A 22,454-nucleotide genomic window follows, 5' to 3' on the forward strand; every position below is an offset into this window, starting at 1 on the left:
TGCTCCCTGCAGCCTCAGATGCCAGAGCATCAGCTCAAAGCACTGCAAGCAAAAATCACCCAGCCCCTGAATCTGAGCTTAAAATATCAGAAGAGAGGATTTATCCTCTCTAAGCTAAACACAGCGTGATGGGCATTTCTGGCTTGGGGATTAAGATGGGGGAAGTGGGTGTGAAGTTGGAGGGCACTGTGCAGCCAGTGAACCCCAGCAGAAACCAGCCTCCATCAGCTCTGAGGACTCAGTACAGCTTTGCAGAGCCTCCCAAACATTTGTACCCCTCCATTACACAGAAGAGCTGCATTTCCCACTATCTGGCATCCCAGAGATTGCTTGCTTCCATGCCACAGCAGTTTCCCCACAGGCTTAGGAAACAGCCATCATCTAATGACATGGATAAACGCCTTTGCTCGTTCAGCTTTAGGGGATTATGCCCTCAGGATGGTACAGATTGTGCACGAGATTTTTGCAAAGCAGTGGCTCGATGAGGACCACACAGAAATCATCAGACAATCTGCCTGCGATGTGTTTCCAAGGTGAAACAAGATGCAAACCAGCATTACTGTACCAGCATGTGCTGCTGCTCCTCACCTGCAGTGCCCTTCAGGCATGCAACAGTTAACTCCTACATCTTGATACACGATGCAGGGATTTCCCTTTGCAATTCCATATTTTTCCCCCATTTCCATACATTTCCCCATTTTTCCACGCTTTCCTTCCTTCCTTTCACAAACCACCTTGAACTGGCAAGTCTGAGCTGCAATGCAAATGTATCCAGGCCAGGGAGAAGGACTAAATCCAAGCCGTGCCAAGTAGATTTCCCATAACATCATATGCATTAGACCATCCTAAAATGGTCACTGCCAAAGAAAAGTGGCGTGAAAAGAAGAATTTTTTTTTTTTCATATAGCACTTCAAACTAGGGAATACAGAACAAGCAGACTATGAGTAATGGGTGAGTTAATTCGATTGAGACACCAGAGATTTTATGTGCAGCTTCCACGTGGGGGCACTTTTGCACCAACAAGTGATTCCATAACCTTAATCCTCCTTGTGGTGCCGGGGGCCAGAGAGGAGTTGGCTGAACCCCTGCCCGGCAGTGACTGGGGAGTCCCACCTGGCAACCCCAGCGTCTCCATCCATGTGCACTGTGGGAAGCCATTCAAAAACACCCCCCACGCCCCCCTCCCTAGATTTAAAACGCATTTAGTGCTTTCTTTCAAAAATAAAATTAAAAGGAGTGGGGTAATCCGAGGGAAATCCCTTGTGTCCTGAAACCCCTCCTCCACTAGGTATGTGCTACATTCACACAAACGCTGCATTCTGCAGCTTTTATCACTTGCTAAATGGACAGGGACACTAATGAGCACGATCTGTTGCTTTAAAGCCTTTCTATAGCCTTCCTCTGTTCCCCACCCTCAGGAATTTTCATCTATAAACCACTGCCTTTATTCTACAGGGACAAATGTCAGGGACACAGGGGTCAGCTCCAGGAGCAGCACAAAGGCAGCTGCAGGTTCTTTCAAAAGCCCCCAGCTCTCCAAAACTTTCAGGTTTGAGGAGGTGGGGTGTTTTGGGGGCAGGGATACCCTTGCAAAAACAGGGATTATCTTGCCATACACGAAGCCCGGCCTGCTAGATCAGGTACAAATTGCTGCAGCTGGACGTGGGGTTTAAGTCCCTCCTAGATGAAATGCGGTGGGTGGAGGGGGAGTATGGCCACGGATTACAGCCTGTAAATCCCTTCTGGAAATCTCCCCCATCCTGCCCTGCCACGAGCAAACCACTCAGAAGAGATGCTTTAATCTAGGGCAAGCAGCGTGGCACTTTGGACAAGGGCTGAAGCATGAGGATGGTTTAACCCAAATGCTTTCTTGCTGTCCCCTCTGCACTGCCACCCAGGTGGGTTGAAGCGAGTGCCAGGAGGTCTCAGGAGCAGGGTGGTACCTGCTGTGGTGTCTCTCATAAGCACCCTGCCATGATTTGGGCCTTATAAAACTACAGGGAAAAGTAACTAGCAGCCATTTTCTGCCTTTCCACAGTTTCTCCATTTTTTTACCTAATGATCAAAGGCTCTGTGGGAAGACACACAGTGGAGTTATCAGTCTAAATCTGGGAAAAATAGGGTCCAGCTCCTGGTACAGCCATAGAAATACACAGATCACAGTGTAATGATATTATCAAGCCAAGTCCTTTCAGAGAGTGGTTCTGCAGGAACCAGAATTCCCTTTCCACCAGAAGGGAAGAGTTGATAGAAGAGGGAAGCCCTTGCTTCTTGGACATTCATCATCAGCCACTACCAACTGTGCTATTCCACAGGCAAGACACTTATTTGCCCCTCACCCTTTTATATGTGGTTGAAAAAATTCTTGTCTCAGCACAGGATTTGCTGGGTTAAAAGGCCTTTACTTCCTAAAAGCACAACTTCCTCCTCCATTCAACAGCATAATTTCAAACACAGTGTCAACAAAAGAGGCTTTACCTGTGTGCTATGGCAGGTTTGTGTCCTTCACCTTTGCACCAGGGGACGTCTTCGTGAAGGTAGGACAAGCCACGGGCCATTGTTTCTGCAACATGGCAGAGCTCATTCCAGCTGATAATGTTGCCCTTCAGGTAATCTGTCAGAGAACCCTGCAGAACAGGACATTGTCAGTTCTTAATCACAGACCCCTCTATGTGACAGATGTGCCAACTCATCAGTTTAGAGAATGGTTTGGAGAGTGCTTGAAAAATCTGAGCCTTGATTTAACGGGGGTGGGGGGGAGAACCACTAATGAAAGCAAAAAGAAGAAATAAAAATCAGAAGTCTCCATGAGTTTTCAGCCCTTGACAGCACAGACCTCCTGATGTCTACTTATCTGCCAGGGAAGGGGAGGGAGGTAAGGAAGGGAAAAAATCATCTTTAACCTGAGCAATTCATCCAACCTCAGCAAGGGGAAAGCCTTCTATGCAAGATGAAGCATTGTATGAGCTGGCTGTGGCAATGATTGACTCAAGAAGACCTTGGATTTACCAGGGTGATAACACTGCTGGCTCAACCCCAGATTTGCACGTTTGTTTTAAGTGTTATTCATGCTTTATAACTAAAGCAATCCATGAAGGCGGAGATGTGCCCCAAACCTCAAAAGCAAACATGGAGCCCATCTGCAAGGGGCAAGTTGGGTCTGTGAAATCTGTCTCCCATGATGCTCATCTATGCACATCAAGAGATGGTGACCACTACAGATGTCAGCTGTGGCCTTTTGTGCCTCTCTCCCTTCCTAAATCCCACTTTTATTAATCCTTTATTTGTGTAGGAAAGCCTTGAAAACTAAAGGAAGGGCAGGGGAGCAGGAGCACTTTGCTAGCACAGAATCATGGTCCACTAAGAACACACTGGGGGGATTACAGGGATTATAATCCTGCTGTACCACACCCAGCTCCCTCTCTGCCTTCCCAAAATGTATGTCCAATGATACATTACCTTGTCGTGGAAAGCTGTGATCAGCCAGAGCTCTGTCTCCAGGTTTGTCCCCCTTTTCTCTGCTGCGATAAATTGCAAAAGGTTTTCATGCTTCATGCCAGGAGTGTTGAAAATCTCCCTCTCACTCTGCCAAGATTGCTTATCCTGAAGCAGGGAGAAATGCACCATCAAAGATCACGCTTCCCTTTAAAGCAAACAGCTCCTTCAGTTCAGTCAGAGCTGCTCACACTACTCTAAAAATCATGCTCCTGTGTTAGAATGTGATGCATCCCTTCAAAAGGAGGCTGTTTTCCCTAAAGAAGAAAGACAAGTTGCTGTCCTCAGTCTCCCCTCTCCAAAATTATCCTCAGCTGTTCCTAAAGGACATGTGTGGGGAGAGGAGAGGAAGCCAAACTCAACCTTACCGAGAAATAATATTTTTCAAGATTTCCTAAGGATACTTGCAAGAAGAAAGCCTGAGCATACAGCACTCAGGATCAGCCTTGCAGTGTAATTGCTGCAATTGCAAAATCTAATCTAGGCTCTACTGAATATTTACTAGTAGGTCACAGCTGCCTTGGACAGAAGATGTGCAGATTCCCTTTAGCAACGTATGACAACAAATATGAGGTGAAAAAGTAATGAAGGAGACAGCAGAGGAGCACGAAGATGTTTTAGTAATTTTTCGTTCACTTGACTTTTGATTGCTTTATTCTTTTCATCTGCAATTCCTAGAGAATGAAGTCAGGAGTGTTCAAAGGTTTCCTAGAGCAGAAGACAGGAGCTGACAGAAACACTGCAGCACAATTAGCTCTCACAGCACCAGAGCTCTGCCTTTGGAGGCTGTAAACTGCTCACTAGGTTTGGATCCAGATTTACAACCCACCCAGGCAGGACACACAAAGCCAGGGCTCTTCCCCTTTGTGTGCACTCTGGGCACCGCAGCTGCTCCCTGCCTTGCTGGATTTAAACAACACAGGCATTTGCAGGGAAGTTAACATACCCTGTAGATTTCAGAATGTGCTTGTTTTTGCCCTTCTCACAACAAGCACTACTACAGGAAGCATTTGGTAATGAGATAACGCAGGGAGAAGTGTAGGAAGGAAGGGTCCTTGAACTTTTTCCCCCAGGAGAAGAGCCCAAATGCATCTCTGTTATGGTCTCAAAAACCATAATCTCTACAGGCACTTAGAACATCTCAGCACTGGTGGGGAAGCCCCTGGCAAGTAAGAACCTAATGCAGTGTCTCTCTCACCTGAATAGGGAAGATTTTCACTGCTACATAGTCATTCATCAGCTGAGCCTTCCACACGCAGCCAAAGCGTCCCCTTGCCTTGATCTCCAAGAGCTGCAGGGGCTTTAGGCCAACCAGGGGAGAAGGGGGTGGTGGGCCAGGATCCTGCACAAGAGAAAAAACCACTGTCACCAGCTGAAGCTGGACTGTAAAATAAAGGGAGGGGAGGAATCAAGAGACTGCACATGAGGAAAGAAGTGTGAAGAGATAACATTTATTTAATACAAATTATTTAGGTGCACTGTTTGGAGTAAGAACTGCCTGAAATTCTCTGTCTTTCTTGCTCTGTAGGGTTTTGGTATAGAGCACATATAACAATCTACACCTCCAAGTGTCACTTTGTGACACTACTGCCTGCCATGCTCTGGGCAAAACCTGAACTCTCCCGTGTTTTCAAAGCAAAAGTTATTTTGGGTGTAAAGCACCGACGTCCTCAAGGCTACCTCCTGCTGGAAGTGGGAACCTTTAGATCTTTGTGACCAGAGAGCCAACTACATCTAAAACCTCCCACTGCTCTTCACTACTCTAGCATGTTCCATGTCACCCCAGCCATGGGCAGGGAACAGGTCTGTCAGCATCATACAGATCAGATCTGTTTAAACTCTGCATTTGTCCAGGAGAACAATGTGACCATGTAGGACGTGTGGGGTTGGAGCTCTGTCCTTTTCCCATGCTTTCAGGTGGGAAAGGTTCACAGTATCATAGAATGGTTTGGGTTCAAAGGGAGCCTTAAAGATCACCCCATTCCAACCCCCCTACTATGGGCAGGGACATCTTCCACTAGGTCAGGTTGCTCAGAGCCCCATCCAATCCAGCCTTGAACACTGCCAGGGATGGGGCAGCCACAGCTTCTCTGGGCACCCTGTGCCAGGGCCTCACCACCTTCACAAGGAAGGATTTTTTCCTAATACCTAATCTAAACCTGTTCTCTTTCAATTTGAACCCATTCCCACTTGTCCTGTCACCACGTGCTCTTGTAAAAAGTCCCTCTCCATTCTTCTTGTGGGCTCCCTTCAGGTACTGGAAGGCTGCAGTTAGGTCACCCCAAAGCCTCCTGCACTCATTCTCTGAGGGCTCATAAAACCTGAGCTTCATCATGGAAAGCATCTTCCCTCCTCTCATAGAGCTGGCAGGAAATTTATCTTCTCTTAGATCTCTGATGCTCTCCAAAGTTGGCTGAGATCAGACAATGGGTTTGGGAGTTTGGGAGGAAGGGCAGCCACCAAGCAGGGCTGTCTAATTCCATCCCTCAGCTATCTCAGACATGGTGGTAACCCCACCTAAACCCATCAGTCTGACACGTCCATGAAGGCCAACTGTGTTACCAACTTCAAAAGGCAGAGAAGACGAGTAAGGCCACCTGAAAAGAGTGAGGCAGAAGTGGGTGTGAGCACACACTGAGCAGCTCCCATGCCTTTTGCAAGGCCCAAACAAAGGAGAGCGAGGCCCTGACCTCAATGATGTCCACGTGGCCGTAGGGAGGCTTGCGGTGCCGGTACATCCAGAAGGCCAGCAGGATGGCCATGGACAGCACGGCGATGGGCAGCAGGGAGTACACCAGGATGTTGAGCAGGGAGGGCGTTGGCGGCGGCGGCTCGTATATGACTGTGAGAAAAGAGCAGGGTAAGAGAGGGAAAAGAACCTTCAGGAATGCAGCAGCACTGTCAGCTGCACATCCAGAGCCAACCAAACCCCATCTGTCCCTCCACTCCAAAGATGACAGTGCTGGCTGGCATGTCCCATGATGATAGCCCCAAGGCTCAAAATCATCTTTACAGCCTGATTCATACTGATGGACAAAGCTTTCTCCTCTGTGTTTATGGTCCTTAGTCATATTTACACTGGGAGTCAGCAAAGTAAGCCTTCCAATGCTCCATGGACCACCTTTGGTTTTTGATGGGATGGCTGGCCAAGCTTTAGCTCCACAGATGAAAAACATCCCCCATGGTAATTGTAAAAGGGTATGACTAGGTGCTAAAAACAGAACTGAGGTACAATTGCACCAAGAATCTGCATCTTTATACACAAGGTGATAGGGAGTGACATCTGAAGATTTCTCCTTGTTTGTTCAAGCCCCAAAATGCCAAATTTGATGCAAAAATCCATTTTTACAGAACGAAGAATTTCCAATTTTTGGGGTTCAAAGGATGCTTCAGGAAGGAATTTGGTTCAAACATCCCATCCTTAAGAGGGATTTATAATGAATCATGAAAGATGTGGAGGAATGATTTTCAGTATTGGCCAAGTATCTACTGGCAAACTGACCAAAGGAGTTGAAAATGGCTTTTCAGGGCTTGAATGAGTTAAATATATGGTATCTAAACCTGATGCATTGGCTAAGGTTACCCAAACATTGGATTTTGGCTGATCAACAGGCAAAACTGCATTGTGGAGGCCAAATAAAACAAAAAGACATAAACATGACATCAGATTCAACTCCATGTTCATAGTTCTTCTATGTAAAGCAACAGTATTCAAAAGGCTCCATGGTTTTCTCTTCTCCACAGAAGTAATGTCAGTAATGGAGTTACAATGGCCCAAACCACACTTTGCAAGCTGAGCCTCCATCTGACCTTTATTTAAGCTAGGTATTTCTTGTTGGGATACATAAAAGCAGAACATTTCCTCCTCTTCACCCTTCCCAATGTATTAAGACAGCACGAAATCCCTTGCAGCATTGCTTTACCTTTCACAGTGATTGACAAGTTGTCAGTTTTTAGTAAAATGCTGCCGGAGCCACAATCAAATGCACTATTCCCACAGTAGTTCTTGTTCCAAATTACATCAGTGCAGTTGAGACACAAACAATGGGAATACTAAATGGAGCCATGTTGCTATGTTGGAGACAGGGAAGGAAAAAATAGCAAGACTTGCCAAATTAAACAAAAAACTGTGAGAGAAAGAATATTTGCTACTAGGTTGCTACGGGTACGTTAATAACAGGAGATAATATAACCCATGTAAACAATTAAAAACCAATCAGGACAGCCCAGGAAAATCTGATAAAGGTTATTGGAACATCTCAGTAAATGCAGGTAGTTCAAACCAACCTAAGGAAAAGATTCACCAGTTTTAATAGGTTTTTATTGAATGATACTTTAAAAATTATACATCTAAAAGAATCATTGTTTTTCTATTAGCCTCTGAAGAAGGTCCTGCTATTACTTTTCTTCCTTGGTTAGTATCCACAGACTCTGAAAGCTGACACACACCCTTTCCCTTTTAATCCCCAGAACAACAAAACAGAGTAAAATGCAAAAATCCCAGATCCTCAAGGTATCTGGAAACTCATGACCTGTGAATTTAATGAGGAAGGCGTTAAACACCTTTTAAGAGTTTGAGGCTCAATCCATGCTGTATAAATCACTCTGCCTCTTCCCCTTGTGTAGGATTTTGTTTTGTAACATCCCACAGTGAACTGTCCACCATAAAGAAAACTTAACCCTTACTGATGGTATCCAAAGTGCTGGATAGAGTGAAACAACATTATAAAACTATTCTTAAAGAACTGTAGCCAAAGGATTTCTGACTTCATAACCAAAACATCCAACAACTCAATGTTGATGTGAAGCTGAATCAGAGGAGGTTTAGGACAAATATTAGGAGAAGGTTCTTCACCCAGAGGGTGGCTGGGCACTGGAACAGGCTCCCCATGGATGTGGTGAAAGCACCAAGCTCAGAGCTCAAGGGGCTTTTGGACAACACTCCCAGGCACAGGGTGTGAATCTTGGGGATTTCCTATGCAGGGCCAGGAGTTGGAATCGATGATCCTTGTGAGTCCCTCCTAACTCAGGACATTCTAGGTTTCTATTAAAGTCCTTGGAAACTGGGTCTAGAGTAAAAGACCCCAACTCCCCATCCTCCCAGGCACTCACCTTCTGGGCCGGTGACTTCAGGCAAGTGGGTAAATTTCTCATTGCAATAGTTGCCCTCGCAGCAGCAGAAAAACACCTGAGGGTTTTCTTCTGTGGCTACACACTCCTGCCTGCACCAGGGAGGGACAGACAGGGAATGAAGGGGAGAGAAAAACATTGTCAGCCAACTCCTGCCTCTCGTCTTTGGGAACCAACCTGCCCCAAATTGTCTTCTCCACACACCTTTTCCTGCAGCTGCGCTGCACAGATCAGCAGTCTCCGCTTATGGAGAACAACTTGGCACTCAAACACCCCAGCGGATAGCAAAGACCCTTGAAAAGACTGCAAAGGAAACAAATGCTTCCATATGTACTGAGGGCATGAGATGGTGAGTAATAAATAACAGCCGCTGCTGCTAACAGAATGAGAAGGAGAAAAACGACAGAGAGACGCCTCAGTCCCTGAGCAGTGACTTTCTCACAGCCCATATGAGCACTGCCAGAGAAGTATTTGATGATGCAATTAAAGATTGTGCCATAAAGCACACATGACGAGGGCTGAGCTAAGGCTGCTCCCACAGCCTTGAGCATCACCAGCTCTGCACACTCGAAGGGCACCAGACAGCAGCAGCCACAGCCCTGCTGCAGCAGGAGAGAGCTGCAGCTCTGAGGGCATGCAGGGATAGCTCAAGGTAATGGCTTTAAACTGCAAGAGGGCAGGTTTAGGTTGGGTATCAGGCACAAATTCTTTACTGTGAGGGTGGTGAGGCACTGGAATGGGGTGTCCAGAGAAGCTATGGATGCCTCATCCCTGGAAGTGTTACAAGGTTAGGGTGGATGGGACTTAGATCATCCTTGGTCCTGTGGAATGTATCCCTTCCCATGGCAGGGGGTTGGAACTAGATGATCTTTAAAAGTCCCTTCCAACCCTAACCATTCGAGGCTCTTATGATTCTCATTTTGTTTCTAGAGTTTTTAAGTTTAATTTTCAAGTGCCGGCTCCTTCATAAAAAGCTTATTTCTGCACAAAAACCTTGAAGAAAATCAGGTTGCAGCTCTCATTTTCTGCCTTTGCCTCTTATCCAGGTACTGCTGCAGCCTTCCCAGCACTGAGATTTCCTTCCACATTGTGCAAGGCCTTAGGGGACTTCCATGGATCAAACCAACTCCACTTCCACATATCCTCCCTCTCCCCACAGATCAATGCCAAAAGAGATGTGCAGTGATTTTTGCAGTACTTTACCTGTCATTTCTTTCTGTTTCTTAAATGCTACTTCCCTTCCCTGCCACCTTTTGCTGTGCTATGCTCTGGTTGTAGTTATTATGCTTGCAGAGCTGCTCTCCACAGAGAACTGTATCAAACTATTTCCTGAAGCCCAGCTAAATTATATGCATAACTTCCTTCCCTCGACCACTTGGAGGAAGTAGCAAAACAATCATATGGGTTTGACATTATTACTCATTTCTGAACCCATGCCAAGCCTCCCTTTCTGTGTTATCACTGACATACTGCCACGAGAAGAATGGAAAGGGCTCTCTTCAATCCTAGCACTAGGTAGTTTTCAGTGCTTTACTCCCTTTGGGGGAAAAAAATGGCTATAGCCAAACTGTCTCCTCCAAGGTCTCAGCTGGGAAGCACTTGGTTTGTTTTTCAGGCTCTCATTTTTTTCAACTTCAAAGCAAAAAAGCAGCCATTTGACTTATTCAAATGAACAAAGATGTTTCAACAAGTTAAACAGCGTTTCCAGATGCTTTTTTGTGAAATCAGATAACAAGCCCTTTGGATTTAACAGCATCAGTGTTGGAGCCTTCAATAGAAAACACATCCTTTGCTAAATCTGTTGGTTAAAAAAAATCAAGCTAATGAGTGAAAACAGCCTGCTCCACGTCTGCAGTTCATTATCCCTGTCTCCGAGTGAAGCCATCCAGGTATGTATGACATGTTACACTTAGCAAATATTACAGCTGAGGCAGAGGGAGAGAGTGACACATTTTTCTGTGGCAGGGAGGGCACGTTTCGGAGTGGTTCACGTGTTCTGCAGGGGAATGTGAACATGACCTCTCCAGCAGGGCTGTGTAAATAAATGAGAGCACACAAGTCGATTTTTAAACACTACCTTTTTCCTATAACCTTAAATGTACATGTGCCACGTTCTTGTTTCCTCAAGATAAAGAACAGAGTAAGGAGCCTTCACCCTCAACGTCCTAACCCTTGCACTCCAAAATTTTTCCACATTCTGGTGACAAAGGAGGCAGCCCTTGGCACATCCCAGCGCGTGCTGCTCCAGAAGCAGCTGCAGCAGCCAGAGCAGGACCATGCCCTGCATCCAGGGACACAGAATAGCATCTGCCAAGGCTGCTCCCAGAAACTCAGCATTCAAAGGTGCCAGAGACACAAAGGGCATCAGCACAGCACCACTGATTGAAAAATCATCTTCTTAGCCATTTTTGCCACCTTGGGATGCAACACTGCCTGCATGGAAGTCTGCCAAGGGCGCACAAGAGAAGAGAAAAAATGAAAAGGACTGCATTTAAGGACAGTTTATTCCTTTATATAATTAAAGCTAACCTTTATTTCAAGTGTTGGTTTTGATATTTGTACTGTTTTTTAATTCTTCGAAGGTCTTTTAGTTTTGCCCTGGACCTTGTGGCTTTGAAAAGTCAGGCAATGGAATACTGGATGCTCAATTCTAGGGCTGCAAAAGGCTGGTGAGGAGCCCTGGAAAATTTTTACCATTGTAACAGAGCAACACATCATGACAGAGTTTAAGAAACACTACATTCCTGCAGAGACACTCAGTGACAATACAAGTGTCACTGGATATGAGAGCAGGCACTGAAAGGAGAAATCTGTTTACAGTAAACACTTCTGCTTGGAAGCAGGAAACTACAGTGACCTTCTATTCTCAGAAGAATCGGCATTAAGATGACTAATGGGCCAAGGAGGATTGATTTATTGGGAAAGAATAAAAATTTAACTATATATAGAGCCTGGCTACTCAATTGGCAAGGGAATAGGTGTGGTAGGAAAGTAACTCTGAAGCTAATAATAGAACAAAGATGAGGAACAACTTACAGATAAGCCAAGACAACAGGCACAAAAGCAGGGGAAGTACACAGCACCAAAGGGAGAGAACACTGCAGCCACGGGACAAATCTAGTTCCAGCTTAACCCCACAGCTTAGCACCTGATCTTCCTAAAACTTTCAGAACGAGACGCTACAAAGGTGCACAACTGAGAATTGCACAAAGGTGAGATCGACCCACATTGGTGTTATATCAAGGGAAATCCTTGAATTTTATGTTGCTAATCCTTATTGAAAGGGCTGGGCTTGGCTTGGTTGGTTGGTCTTTAGTTTGGGTTTTTTTAAACAAAAACCCTGAGCTCAGAGCTGCTCAACATTGTCCTTTTCAACTGTGAAACTTCATAGGGCTGTTTTCTTTAGCTGTAATTCTTTTCCCCTTTGTAGAATTGCATCAAGGGAAGTGAGAAAAGACTAGTTAATTTTCCCAGCTATTTAGTGAGGCTGGAGCCTTCACACTACAAAACCTCACTCCTTTTCAGCTTGCTACAAGCAGTGACACACAAACTCACACTGCTTTTGCTCCCCACTCTTTCTCCTGGCCCTCCTCTTCAGTGGAACTTTTTGCAACATCACAAACGTCAGAATATCTCAACCCCTAACCACCCCCAGATATCTGTGCTTTTCTAGACAGCTCCAAATGATTCCAAGTTTTCACTTCTATCACCAAATGCTCCTGGAAGAACATGTTGCTCTTCATTCGATGGTACAGGACAGGTTTTTCAATGAATGCCAGAATTATCAAAGCTTTTCTAGGGAAAAAACAAACAAAACAAAACACAACACAAAACCCCTAAAAGTGATTTTTGCAGCTTCTATTTAGAAAGTCAAAGCAGGTAAGTGACAATTCTGAGAGCTGCATTAGCAACAGAAGCAATTACAGGGGATGCTTTTGCCAATTAACTTGGACTTGCCTTCTTTTCCTCTATGCAAAAAAATCATGAGCTTTTACACCTAGAGGATCAATTAAACCTGTATTTGGATAAACCAGCTGGGCTGTTACCTGTCATAGCAGTTGAAGTCATCTAACCAGCAGCCTTTCTTCACCAGCTCAATGGAGCCCGAGTTGTTTCTCCAGGAGGCGTAGCAGTGGAGCCGCTTGTCCTTCTCCCCCTCGCAGCGCTCCACGCCGCTCTGGTTGGTCTTCTCCAGCTCCCAGTTGGCATTGTAGTAGATGCACTCCCTTGTCTCAGCCTCCCCGTGGCCTGGCCCTGAAAATGAAGATCAAGCCCCAAGAACATTCAGGTAAAATCAGAAATAGATCCTGGGAATGGTATGGCTCTGTTTTAGGTGATGCATGCATCTGATTCCCTGGGAGCTGAGCAGCTCAGCAGTGAGAGCTTCAGCACACCGTGGAGATTATTCTTCTCCACTGGGGTGAGGTGGGAGATGGAGAGGTCAGGTTTGTCTAAGCTCGCACAGGAGCTCATGGTGAAGTCAAGAGCCAAGCTGAGACCTTCCCAGATCTCCTGTGGACAATGCTTCAACCTTAGGACCCTAAAAGAGGGGATGCACAAGGCAACGTGTACCCAGTAATGTCTAACCACAGAAACCTTGTTTAGCAAAGACAACCTGCCAGGGTGCTTCTTGATGCTTGCTGGGATGTCATGCACTGGAGCTACTCTCCCTCTGCACCACTACTTTGGGAAACACCACCTAAAAATACCCAGTTTCTTCCATGGATGTAACTGAGAAAGATAACATTCTTCCTGCAGAGGAGGGTCAGACCAGTGGCAGTTTCTCACTTAGATCCTGGTTCAGGCTTACTTGGGTAAAACTCCATATGATGAATGCCATGGTTTTACCTGCATTCGACACAGCTCACAGTGCCTCTCCACCCAAGCAAGACCTTCAGCCACAGAAAATTTCTTCCCCAAACAACGTTGGCCACCCCAAATGGACGCTTGGCCACCACAAACAAAGGAGTCTCCATAGGCTGTGGGTCTTCCCTCTTTTAAAGCCTTGTACCAAAGGACTGTGGAGCTCCTACTGCCCCCAGAGAAACAATTCCCCCATAGCCATCATGCAGCAGAACTGAAATACAACTGCAGACACATCCATTAAAACCTGAGTCAAATAAGGGAACACTGATATTTGCAGGTGACCTGTTCTGTCCTAAACCTTAAGAAATCCTCTCTTCATCTGGAAATACTCTGCTTTGTGGCATTTTGAGGATTAGTTTAAAACAAAACGAAGAATGAAACAAACCCAAGTCTTGTAAGCAGACAGGCACAAAAGATACCATGAGCTCTGTACCATGATGATTCTGTAAATCCTGAAATGCCCTGCAGCCATCTCTCCTTGGGATTACCCAACCTAAGGTAAGGTCAGGCCTGGCCATTATTTTGATGGATTGCAATCATGGAAAATGTAGGTATCTCAATAAAATGTGTTGACAGCTGGGTAGAAAACACAAATAGGTCCCGCAGGATGGTGAAACAAAAGTGCTGTGCTCCCAAAATAGCCAGACCTCTGTGAAGCCTAGAAAACCACAGTTCTGAATAAGCTAGGGGTGAAAGATCCAACCTGCTGCCAATCCCAACACCTGGACTCAGCAATGGGTAATTTTCATGGCATGGAGCAAACTCATCACACTGGCAAGATCTCTTTGCAAGCTGCTGAGGTGTTCAATCCTTCAATAACACTTTTTAGGAAGACTGCTTGATCTGCATCGTGGGAGAGACTACAAGGGAATAGGGGTATGAGAATGTCATAAAGCTGACTTCTGAAACTGGAAATTATATTCAAAGCACACACGAACAAGAGCTCAATTTCAATAGCACCTGCAGGTTTTATCAGCTCTTGCAAAGCTCCATCAGAGTTTTCCTCTGACAAGTTGCTTACAATAATGAAAACAACCTACCAATATCCCTCAACACAGAACAATGTCAATATTGACACTCCTTGTTAAAGCCTTGATATTTGTTCTCTTGATACTTACACCGTGCTTCTTTAGGGCAGATTAAGCATTTTTGCTAAATACTGGCTAAATCAGCAGGAAAGCAAAAGAGCTTTCTCTTGTGTGTGGGGGTGGAGGGCAATATCTTTTTACTTATAAAGGAAATAATAAATATAAATATCTTAACTGCATAGAATCATAGAATGGTTTGGGTTGGAAAGGATTTTTCAAGGTCATCTAGTCCAATATCTCTGCAATGAGCAGGGACATCTTCAAGTAGACCAGGTTGCTCAAAGCCCCATCCATCCTGACCTTGAATACTTCTAGAGCCACCACATCTGTGGACAACCTGGGCTAGAGTTTCACCATCTTCATTGTGATAAGTCACATGGCTTCCAGTTGGTACCTGACACCTAATCCTCTCTCATCATCTTCTTCTCCACTCCTGAAAAAACACTTTGTAATGTCATTTTTATCATCCCAAACTGAATATCACTTTTGATCAAGACAGAAATTTCCTCTCCCTCCCCAGCTCCGTCTCCCAGAAAGCTGGAAGGTTTAATGAACCATTTCACTGGAAAACAGCCCCAAAATCTAATCCTAGCTCAGCCACCATCATCTGCAACCTCAGGCAATATTGTGTAGCCTCTGTTTTCCCCACCATAAACGACAGCCAACGCGATGCACAGAGCTGCAGTGAGATTTGATATTTCCACTGTGCTTTGGAAAGGGAATGCTGAAAAGATGTGAGGCAGGAGCTGTATCGGCTCTGGGACCAGCAAACCAAGGCTGCTAAATCCTGTGTTGAGCCCAGGCTCCCTTCCCCCAAGACAGTTGTCTTTTCTGGAACAAGTTTCAGCTGAAGAGTAAGAGCTGCTTGCAAACACGCAAACCCAACTCTGCAAACAGCGACCGCGCCAGGAAAAAGGCCTTTCCCAGTTTTCCCCCCGCTGTTAAAGTTTAGATGATTTGAATAAAAGCATGCACAAAGTTTTAGATGACTAAATAGATGTATGCTTTCTTTATAACAGCTCCTAAGGATGCTTGCATTAAGAAGACACTTTAAAAACCTGTGTGTTTGTTACCTGCTCTCAGATCTCTTTAAAAGCCATTTGGTAGGATCCTCGCCCCGCTGGGTGCTCACGACTGCAAGAAACCCTTCTGTTTGTACCCAAGATGGTCTCAGCAGGAAGGGGCACAGCTCCAGGTCTGGGTATTAATTTACCTGCTGCTTTAGCTCATCAAGAAACACTCACACCTTGCTCTGTAATGGATCACGCAGAGACCAAAGTTTGCAGCTAACTGCCTGTTCTGCACTCGCTGCGGTAAAACCCTCACTGAACACAGGGAGGGGGACTCAAAACAGGGGCTTGTCCCTTTGAGAGAGAAAGGTGGTGACTAAGAGGAGGAAATCTGAGCTTTGCTCATCCATCCCCAGGGAGCTGTGCAGATTTTCCTGCCTCCTATTCCCCCATTGAGCCAGGGATACTCCCAAGCCACCATAGGTCCGTAAGAAACACTAAGCTGGACATTAGGTAATGGTTTTAAACTAAAAAAATATTTAGATTTGATATAAGGATGAAATACTTGAAATACTTTCTCAATGAGGGTGATAAAACACTGGAACAGGCTGCCCAGGGAGATGGTAGATGCCTCATCTCAGGAAACATTCATGGTCAGGCTGGACAGAGCTCTGAGCAACCTGATGTCATTGAAGATGTCTCAACTGCAGGGGAGTTGGACTAGATGTCCTTTGAAGGTCCCTGCCAGCCCAAACTATTCTATGATTCTGCCAAGTGACAGAGACATGGATAACCATGTCCTGCTTCTCAGTTCAAGTTGCAAGAAGAATCAGAGGGTGATCCCTCAAGATATGTGCAGGAAGCACTTGTCTCCCTTCACTGGACACAGCTGATGCATCAGCACAACAAGGATTTGCCTGGGCTCCCCTGTGCCCCCAGCAGTACAACCTGGCTCAAGACAGGTTTGTACCAAACTTGAGCATCTGACAGGAGTGGCACCATTAATTTTGGCCAAAAGGGCTTTTCCTGAAACAAAAGTCTTTCAGTTCAGTCACAAACCACAGCTTGAGACAGATTAAAGAGCTTGTGCCCCCACAGTCCTGCTCTCCCCCTCCTCACTCTTGTCATCTCCCTCACAGCAGCCTTGGTACTCCTGAGTGCCTTCATTTGGTGGCACGGCCTGGTAACATCCTGCTCACATGGGAAGGTAAATAAACACCTCAGAGAACTGCTCAACTTTTGGCAGAAAATAAATGGGACTTGGGTGCAATGAGAAACAAAGCCTTTGCTAAGCAAGTGTTTGAAGATCGCTGTTGGAACTTGGTCTCATTTATTGGGCCCCCAAATCCTCTCCTACCTAGGCCTATTCCACCAGTCACAATGCAGAATTTGGGAAAAAAAGTTGCAAAGCAGAAGCATGCATGTGGGGCAGGAGCACAGACATGGGGCAGGAGCATGGACATGGGGCAGGGGCACAGCATCCCCAGCACTGCGTCCCACTCTCAGCCCCAGCTCTCTCCATGGAAAAGAGCCTCATGCCAGCAACCAGGCAAAAACAATCAACTTTTTAATATCACAATCCACAAATAGTCATTTAAGCAATAAAGCCTGAAGTCCTGTTTGAAATCAAAGTCTAAGGAAGAATCAGGCTTTACAGGAGCAGATGGGTTTCTGGCATCCCACTGCATCCACCCAGCGCTTTGGGGATGACGCAGCGTGGCTTGTCCTCGAACAAAAGCTGCACAGAAATACCTTTACACAAAATACCAAGCCCAAATAACTCCCATACATCACGCAGGCAGAGGGAGGCTACCCACCATCACCCATTTTTGGGGTGGAAATCAACTTTTTGACCTCAGTCCTGAGGAGCTGTCATTATGCTGATTCCCCTGGGTCAATTTTCTGCTCCAAATGACTCAAGTATCACTAGGTTTTTTGCCAAGCAAGACCCTCAGCACCCATCTGAGGCACATAATGATGGGAAGAGCAGTCGAAGCACCATGCGACATGGGAAGACCTCTCGCCTCTACTTGGGAGTTACAAGGCACAGAGGGAGCTCATTAAAAAAAGATCCTCGTGAACTGAAGGACTTCAGCTTGCTGAGACATGGGACCTTGCTGCTGATCTGAGACTAAACCCTGCTCTCCTAATTTGGAGTCGCTGACAGATCACTGAGGCTGTATCATTATCCAACAGCTTCTAAATTATAGCCAAGATCCAGTGTAGCAACTTCCAGGTCTAGGTGTTAGCAGTTGCCAGGCTCCTAACTCATAATTAGATACATAGGGAATATCTTCCCCAAGGCTGAAGGCTGCTATAAATCTCAGCTCTTTATCTCTGCCTGTCCCCTTTTGAAAACCTAAAATGAAAGTATATACGAAAAGATGGGATGTGTCAAAATAGTCTGCATAAACACTGAGTGATTTACCAGACAGTCTGTTTGCCTGACTGTCAAAACCACCGGGCTCTCTATATGAAGCAGTGTATGCAACTGAAGTTATTTGCAAACACTTCGTTATGTCCCTATATAGCTATTTGTACATGTAATTTTATAATATAAAACGGCAGAGATTGTGCACTGAATTGGGGTAATTGCCCTCTAATTTGGAGGGTAATTGCACGCAGCAATTAAGCAACTGCGGATGCATTCTTGCACGTGTGATTATGGAAGTCGGGCCCTTTGTTTGAGGTTTGGGTTTGCTTTCAAGAGCTCTCCCTCAAACCGTGGCAGGGGTGAGCAGAGCTGGGAAATCAGGGGCTGCTGGGAGCTCACCTTGCAGCGCAGCAGCTGCTGGGATGAGCCACTTCACCCCTTCCCAAGGGATGCTAAACCAGCTGCCTCCAAACCCACAGCTGCATTTTGGCACACTCTTCAGTGGGGGACCACAATCTAAGCATGCGTGGAACGCTCTCAGAGGCACTGGTGGGGAGGGAAAGGCAGGGAAAGAGGGCTGCTGCCTCCCTGCTCTCCCTCTGCCAGACACGGACACCTGCCCAGAAATCACGTGCAGGACTGCAAATTAAAGAATTTCATGTAGTTGTTGCTAGAAATTCAAAATCAAGCCAGACTGAAGAAGGCTTGCAACTGGGAATGTTTGGAAAATGTTGCTCTGGAGAGACCACCCAGTTGCATCTCTCCAAAACGAATGTGAGATTCCTAAGCCTTGCTCCAGCACTTATTCCCCAAGCGGGGTGATTTCATTCCTGCTGTACTTACATAATAGGGGCTAAATACATTTTTAGGCAAAGCATCAAACTCGTGATGACATCTGTGGTTAAGCACGTAACTGCACATGAGGATTTGGAGACTTGTTGCTTTTATCCCCTGTTCTTTCACTAAAGTCTTTAAACAGCAGAGCAGAAACAAGCCCCTGTGACTCTGCAGAGCCTTTTTCTCAAGCCAAAACTTCACCCCACCTTTGGGGACCTCAATGGCCAGGGTTTGTCCAGGCAGAGGTGCCCCATGCAACCAGTTGGATGCAGGGATAGCTAATTAGAAGGATTTATTACTGCAAAATGTTTTGGCTCTTAAGACAGATCAGGTAAATCTGGGCACAAGCAGCACCAAGAAAGCAAAGATGTAACACCAAGGGAGGATATTACTTGGAATTTTGTTTTCTGTCAATAGATTTGGCTTATCCCACAGTAAAATAGCTCCAAGTTTTTGAGTCAATCAATGGCTGTTAATCTATTATCTCAGCATATATTGCCATGGTAACCTGCAATGATGCCATTGACAACTACTCTCAAAAGGACAGGAGGCTTTAAGACATTTTCTTTTAAAATTAAAAAAGGAACTTTAATATTAAGAAATACATCCTCCCTGCTCACCAGGGATGACAACTCAGGGCTTCTATATTCACACCATGACTCACACTTCACAGCTTCCACGGACATCTGTGTAGCAACCCCCCTCCCCATATATCTTTTTTTTTTTAACTTGGGTTTTAAGTCAGTAAATGATAACAAAATTATTCCAAAGAATTAGATCTTTATTAGAATTTTCCCCGAAACAGACTGCAAAACCTGTTTTATAAAATGTAAGGAGTGTGTTTTAGGAGTTATTACTACCAGCTCAGGGAAAGGATGGTTTCACTGGTTTTATTTCAATGGTTTCATTATTTTGATTAATTTCCCTGGTATTTTAAGTCAAACAGCATGGGTAGGACAAAGACCTGGAGAAGGACATGGAGCATCCCAGCTCCTCACAAGGCCACAAAACCAGGCAGACCCTGCAGAGGGAAGATGGAGCCGAGTGAGATGACAGCAATACTCAGCTGAGTGAAATATAGAGTGTCCACACACACATATATGCACACAGAGCTGATGAGAGTAATCTCTTAGCCCAAAGGGGAGGATCACTCAGGAAAAGGTTTACTAAATCATTCCTCTGGCCAGGCAGAGTGATCCAAGGAGGTTTGGCCAGGTTGCTGGCTGGCCTGGTGTGCAGCAGGACAGAAATGTTGCCAGCAGTTAATCAATGTTTGGAAGCACAGCATTTTTGACTTGAACTCAGAGGGTCACTTCTATATTTTATTTAAAGAAGAGATCATTTTAGTTATCCATTAGAAAAATCCTATTTTGTATCATTTCAGTTAAGGACAAAGCCAAAAATGTAATTACATTTCTCCCTTCACATCACTAACTGTATCTGTCTCCCCCAAAAAGGTTTTAGTTCTTTAATAAAACCATCAGGGAGATCAATCAAAAGCATTTAATGCCGTGGTGCTTTTGCAGTTCATGTTTAAATGCACTTTGGGTCACAAACGAGGCAATTTGGATAGCAGAGCTCAAACCAGATTAGTAATAACACACAAAAAAGGCCTAATTCCTAATTTATTTTTCTTTTCTTTTTTTTTTTGCACAGATACATACTCCTCCTCAGCTACACCCAAGAGAATGAAATCAAACTCAAGGCAGCCGTGACAAGCACGAAGTCACAGATCCAGAAAGGGCACTGCTGCTGCCCGCCTGCCTGGGCACGGTGTGGGGTGCAGGAGAAGCTGCAGATGCCATCCAAACCCCCAGAGCTGCTGAGCTGCTCCCTGTCCATGTGTGACCAGCCCTGAGGATGTCACCCCGGGCAGCATCTCTGAAATTGTGCTCCTCCATCCCCCCAGTTCACTAGAAGATACCTCCAGGCTTCCTCTGCACAGCAACACCAAGAAAATGCCTTGCTCCACAGAGGAATTCCATAAAGGAGAGGTTGTGTTTTCTCCCCCAGACCACAAGCTTCCAAACAGGCATATAGTTATTAAATTTTTTTTATTTTTTTTCCTTTGAGTTTGAGGTGTGCATTTATAAAAGCATTAAGCAGGCCGTTTATTTGGCTTGTAACAGCAGTGACTACTCTTTGGCATGAAAAATGGCCCCTTGTGGGCTGAGCAGTCTGCACACAAGCTACCAGGAAGGTGTCTCAGCAGCCAAACTTTGCAGCCTCTGCAACAGAAAATATTAGAGCTTAATTGCAAGATTAAGGTATTTCCAACTGCACTCCTAAAAAATCAAATAGAGGGCAAGTCTTGACCAGATTCCACAAATCACTAAGTAAAATATGCAGCAAGTTCTGAGATGACATTTAGAACAGAATCATTTGTTCTCTCCACTCTCCTCGGGAGCCAGCATGGGGTCTCCAAAGAGCATGGGAGGAGGAAGTGAAATCACGTACGTTCATAAATATTTTCCCCACACACAGAGAAGTTTTGAAAAGCTTTCAAAGAAAGCCTGGAAAATGAATTTCCTTCCAGGCAGAGGAACGAGGGTATGGGAGCATCTCCTTGTGGAGTGCAGAGGTTTAAGGAACAGCAATACTCATGTGGTGATGCCTTTCCCAGCTTCTTCACGTGCATCTGCTCCATCCCACTGTCCTCATCATCCTGTGACACTGCCACCAGCAGAAATGCTTTTCAGAGCTCCTGGCTTTTAAGGTCTTCTCCAGGGAGAGAGTGATGTGTGTCCAACATAGCACAGCACACCTGGCAAGCCACAGAGAGCTTTGGTACCAGAACAGCAGCACCTCAATTCATAATCTACACAGGGTCCTCTGAGATTTATCAGCAGGGACATTTCAAATATGCTTTAAAATGTGCTGAGTCTACTAAGATTGGGCCCCAAGTGCTTTTCTATTGATTCTGCTTGACATTTCCAAATACCACAATTCCAAATTTAATTCACTGGTAATTGGAAAAACTGTAATGCATGTAAATGGACAAGAAGATGTGGGAAGTCCAAAAGGTCAAGCATCAGGAAAACGTGTCCCCAAGAACTAAATGATGCTTGTTTGTGTTTCTGTCACCTTCTTCTACTTGAATAATCAAAGCTTGGAGCTGAGCAGTTTTCTCAGCAGGATGGAGGAAGAAAGGCAATAAAAAACACAACCACTCTAAACCATGGAACCGGTTCAAAAATCACTGTTTTAAACTCCATCACTGACCAGAATTCAAATACACCATAGAGATGAGTCACTTAATCAGCAGATTACATGAGCAAGTGGGAAACTCAAGGAAGAATTAATTTGAAAATGCTCTCAGTAGAATAAGATTATCTCTACCTAGAAATCAGGTTTCTAAGATTTCTGCTACATCACAGCTTCTCCTTGCCAGCCAGCTGAAGGGGAGGCAGCAGCAGAGAGAAAATCTTACAGATGTCTAAGTTCAAACCTCAGATCCAGCATGATGATGCATGGTTGTTGGCAGGTGCCAACTGAGGTGTCTTCTTTACTGACCTGAGAAAGCCAAACTTCTCCTTCAGAGGAACCAAGGGCTTCAGTGACAAGAAATGGTGCAGGAACATGCAGGGGATGCTTGCCCAGCTCTTTGCAAAGAGCCCTGAGCTGCAGCAAAGCTCGAGGGTTCACTGTGTTCA

General features: G+C 45.3%; 1 protein-coding gene across 3 annotated transcripts in view; it reads right to left on the reverse strand.

Moving 5' to 3' along the window:
• Window positions 1-22,454, reverse strand: part of ACVR2B (activin A receptor type 2B) — a 106,707-nt gene that overhangs the window by 16,726 nt on the left and 67,527 nt on the right. For all 3 annotated transcript variants that reach the window (XM_038127253.1, XM_038127252.1, XM_038127254.1), the window contains exons 2-7: window positions 12,673-12,880; window positions 8,609-8,718; window positions 6,187-6,338; window positions 4,695-4,838; window positions 3,461-3,604; window positions 2,480-2,628 (exon numbers count right to left, since the gene is read on the reverse strand). In XM_038127253.1, the coding sequence (XP_037983181.1) occupies window positions 2,480-2,628; window positions 3,461-3,604; window positions 4,695-4,838; window positions 6,187-6,338; window positions 8,609-8,718; window positions 12,673-12,880 (907 nt within the window). The remainder of the gene's footprint in view (window positions 1-2,479; window positions 2,629-3,460; window positions 3,605-4,694; window positions 4,839-6,186; window positions 6,339-8,608; window positions 8,719-12,672; window positions 12,881-22,454) is intronic.

This window comes from Motacilla alba, chromosome 2 (assembly GCF_015832195.1).
Source record: "Motacilla alba alba isolate MOTALB_02 chromosome 2, Motacilla_alba_V1.0_pri, whole genome shotgun sequence".
Classification (NCBI taxonomy): Eukaryota; Metazoa; Chordata; class Aves; order Passeriformes; family Motacillidae; genus Motacilla; species Motacilla alba.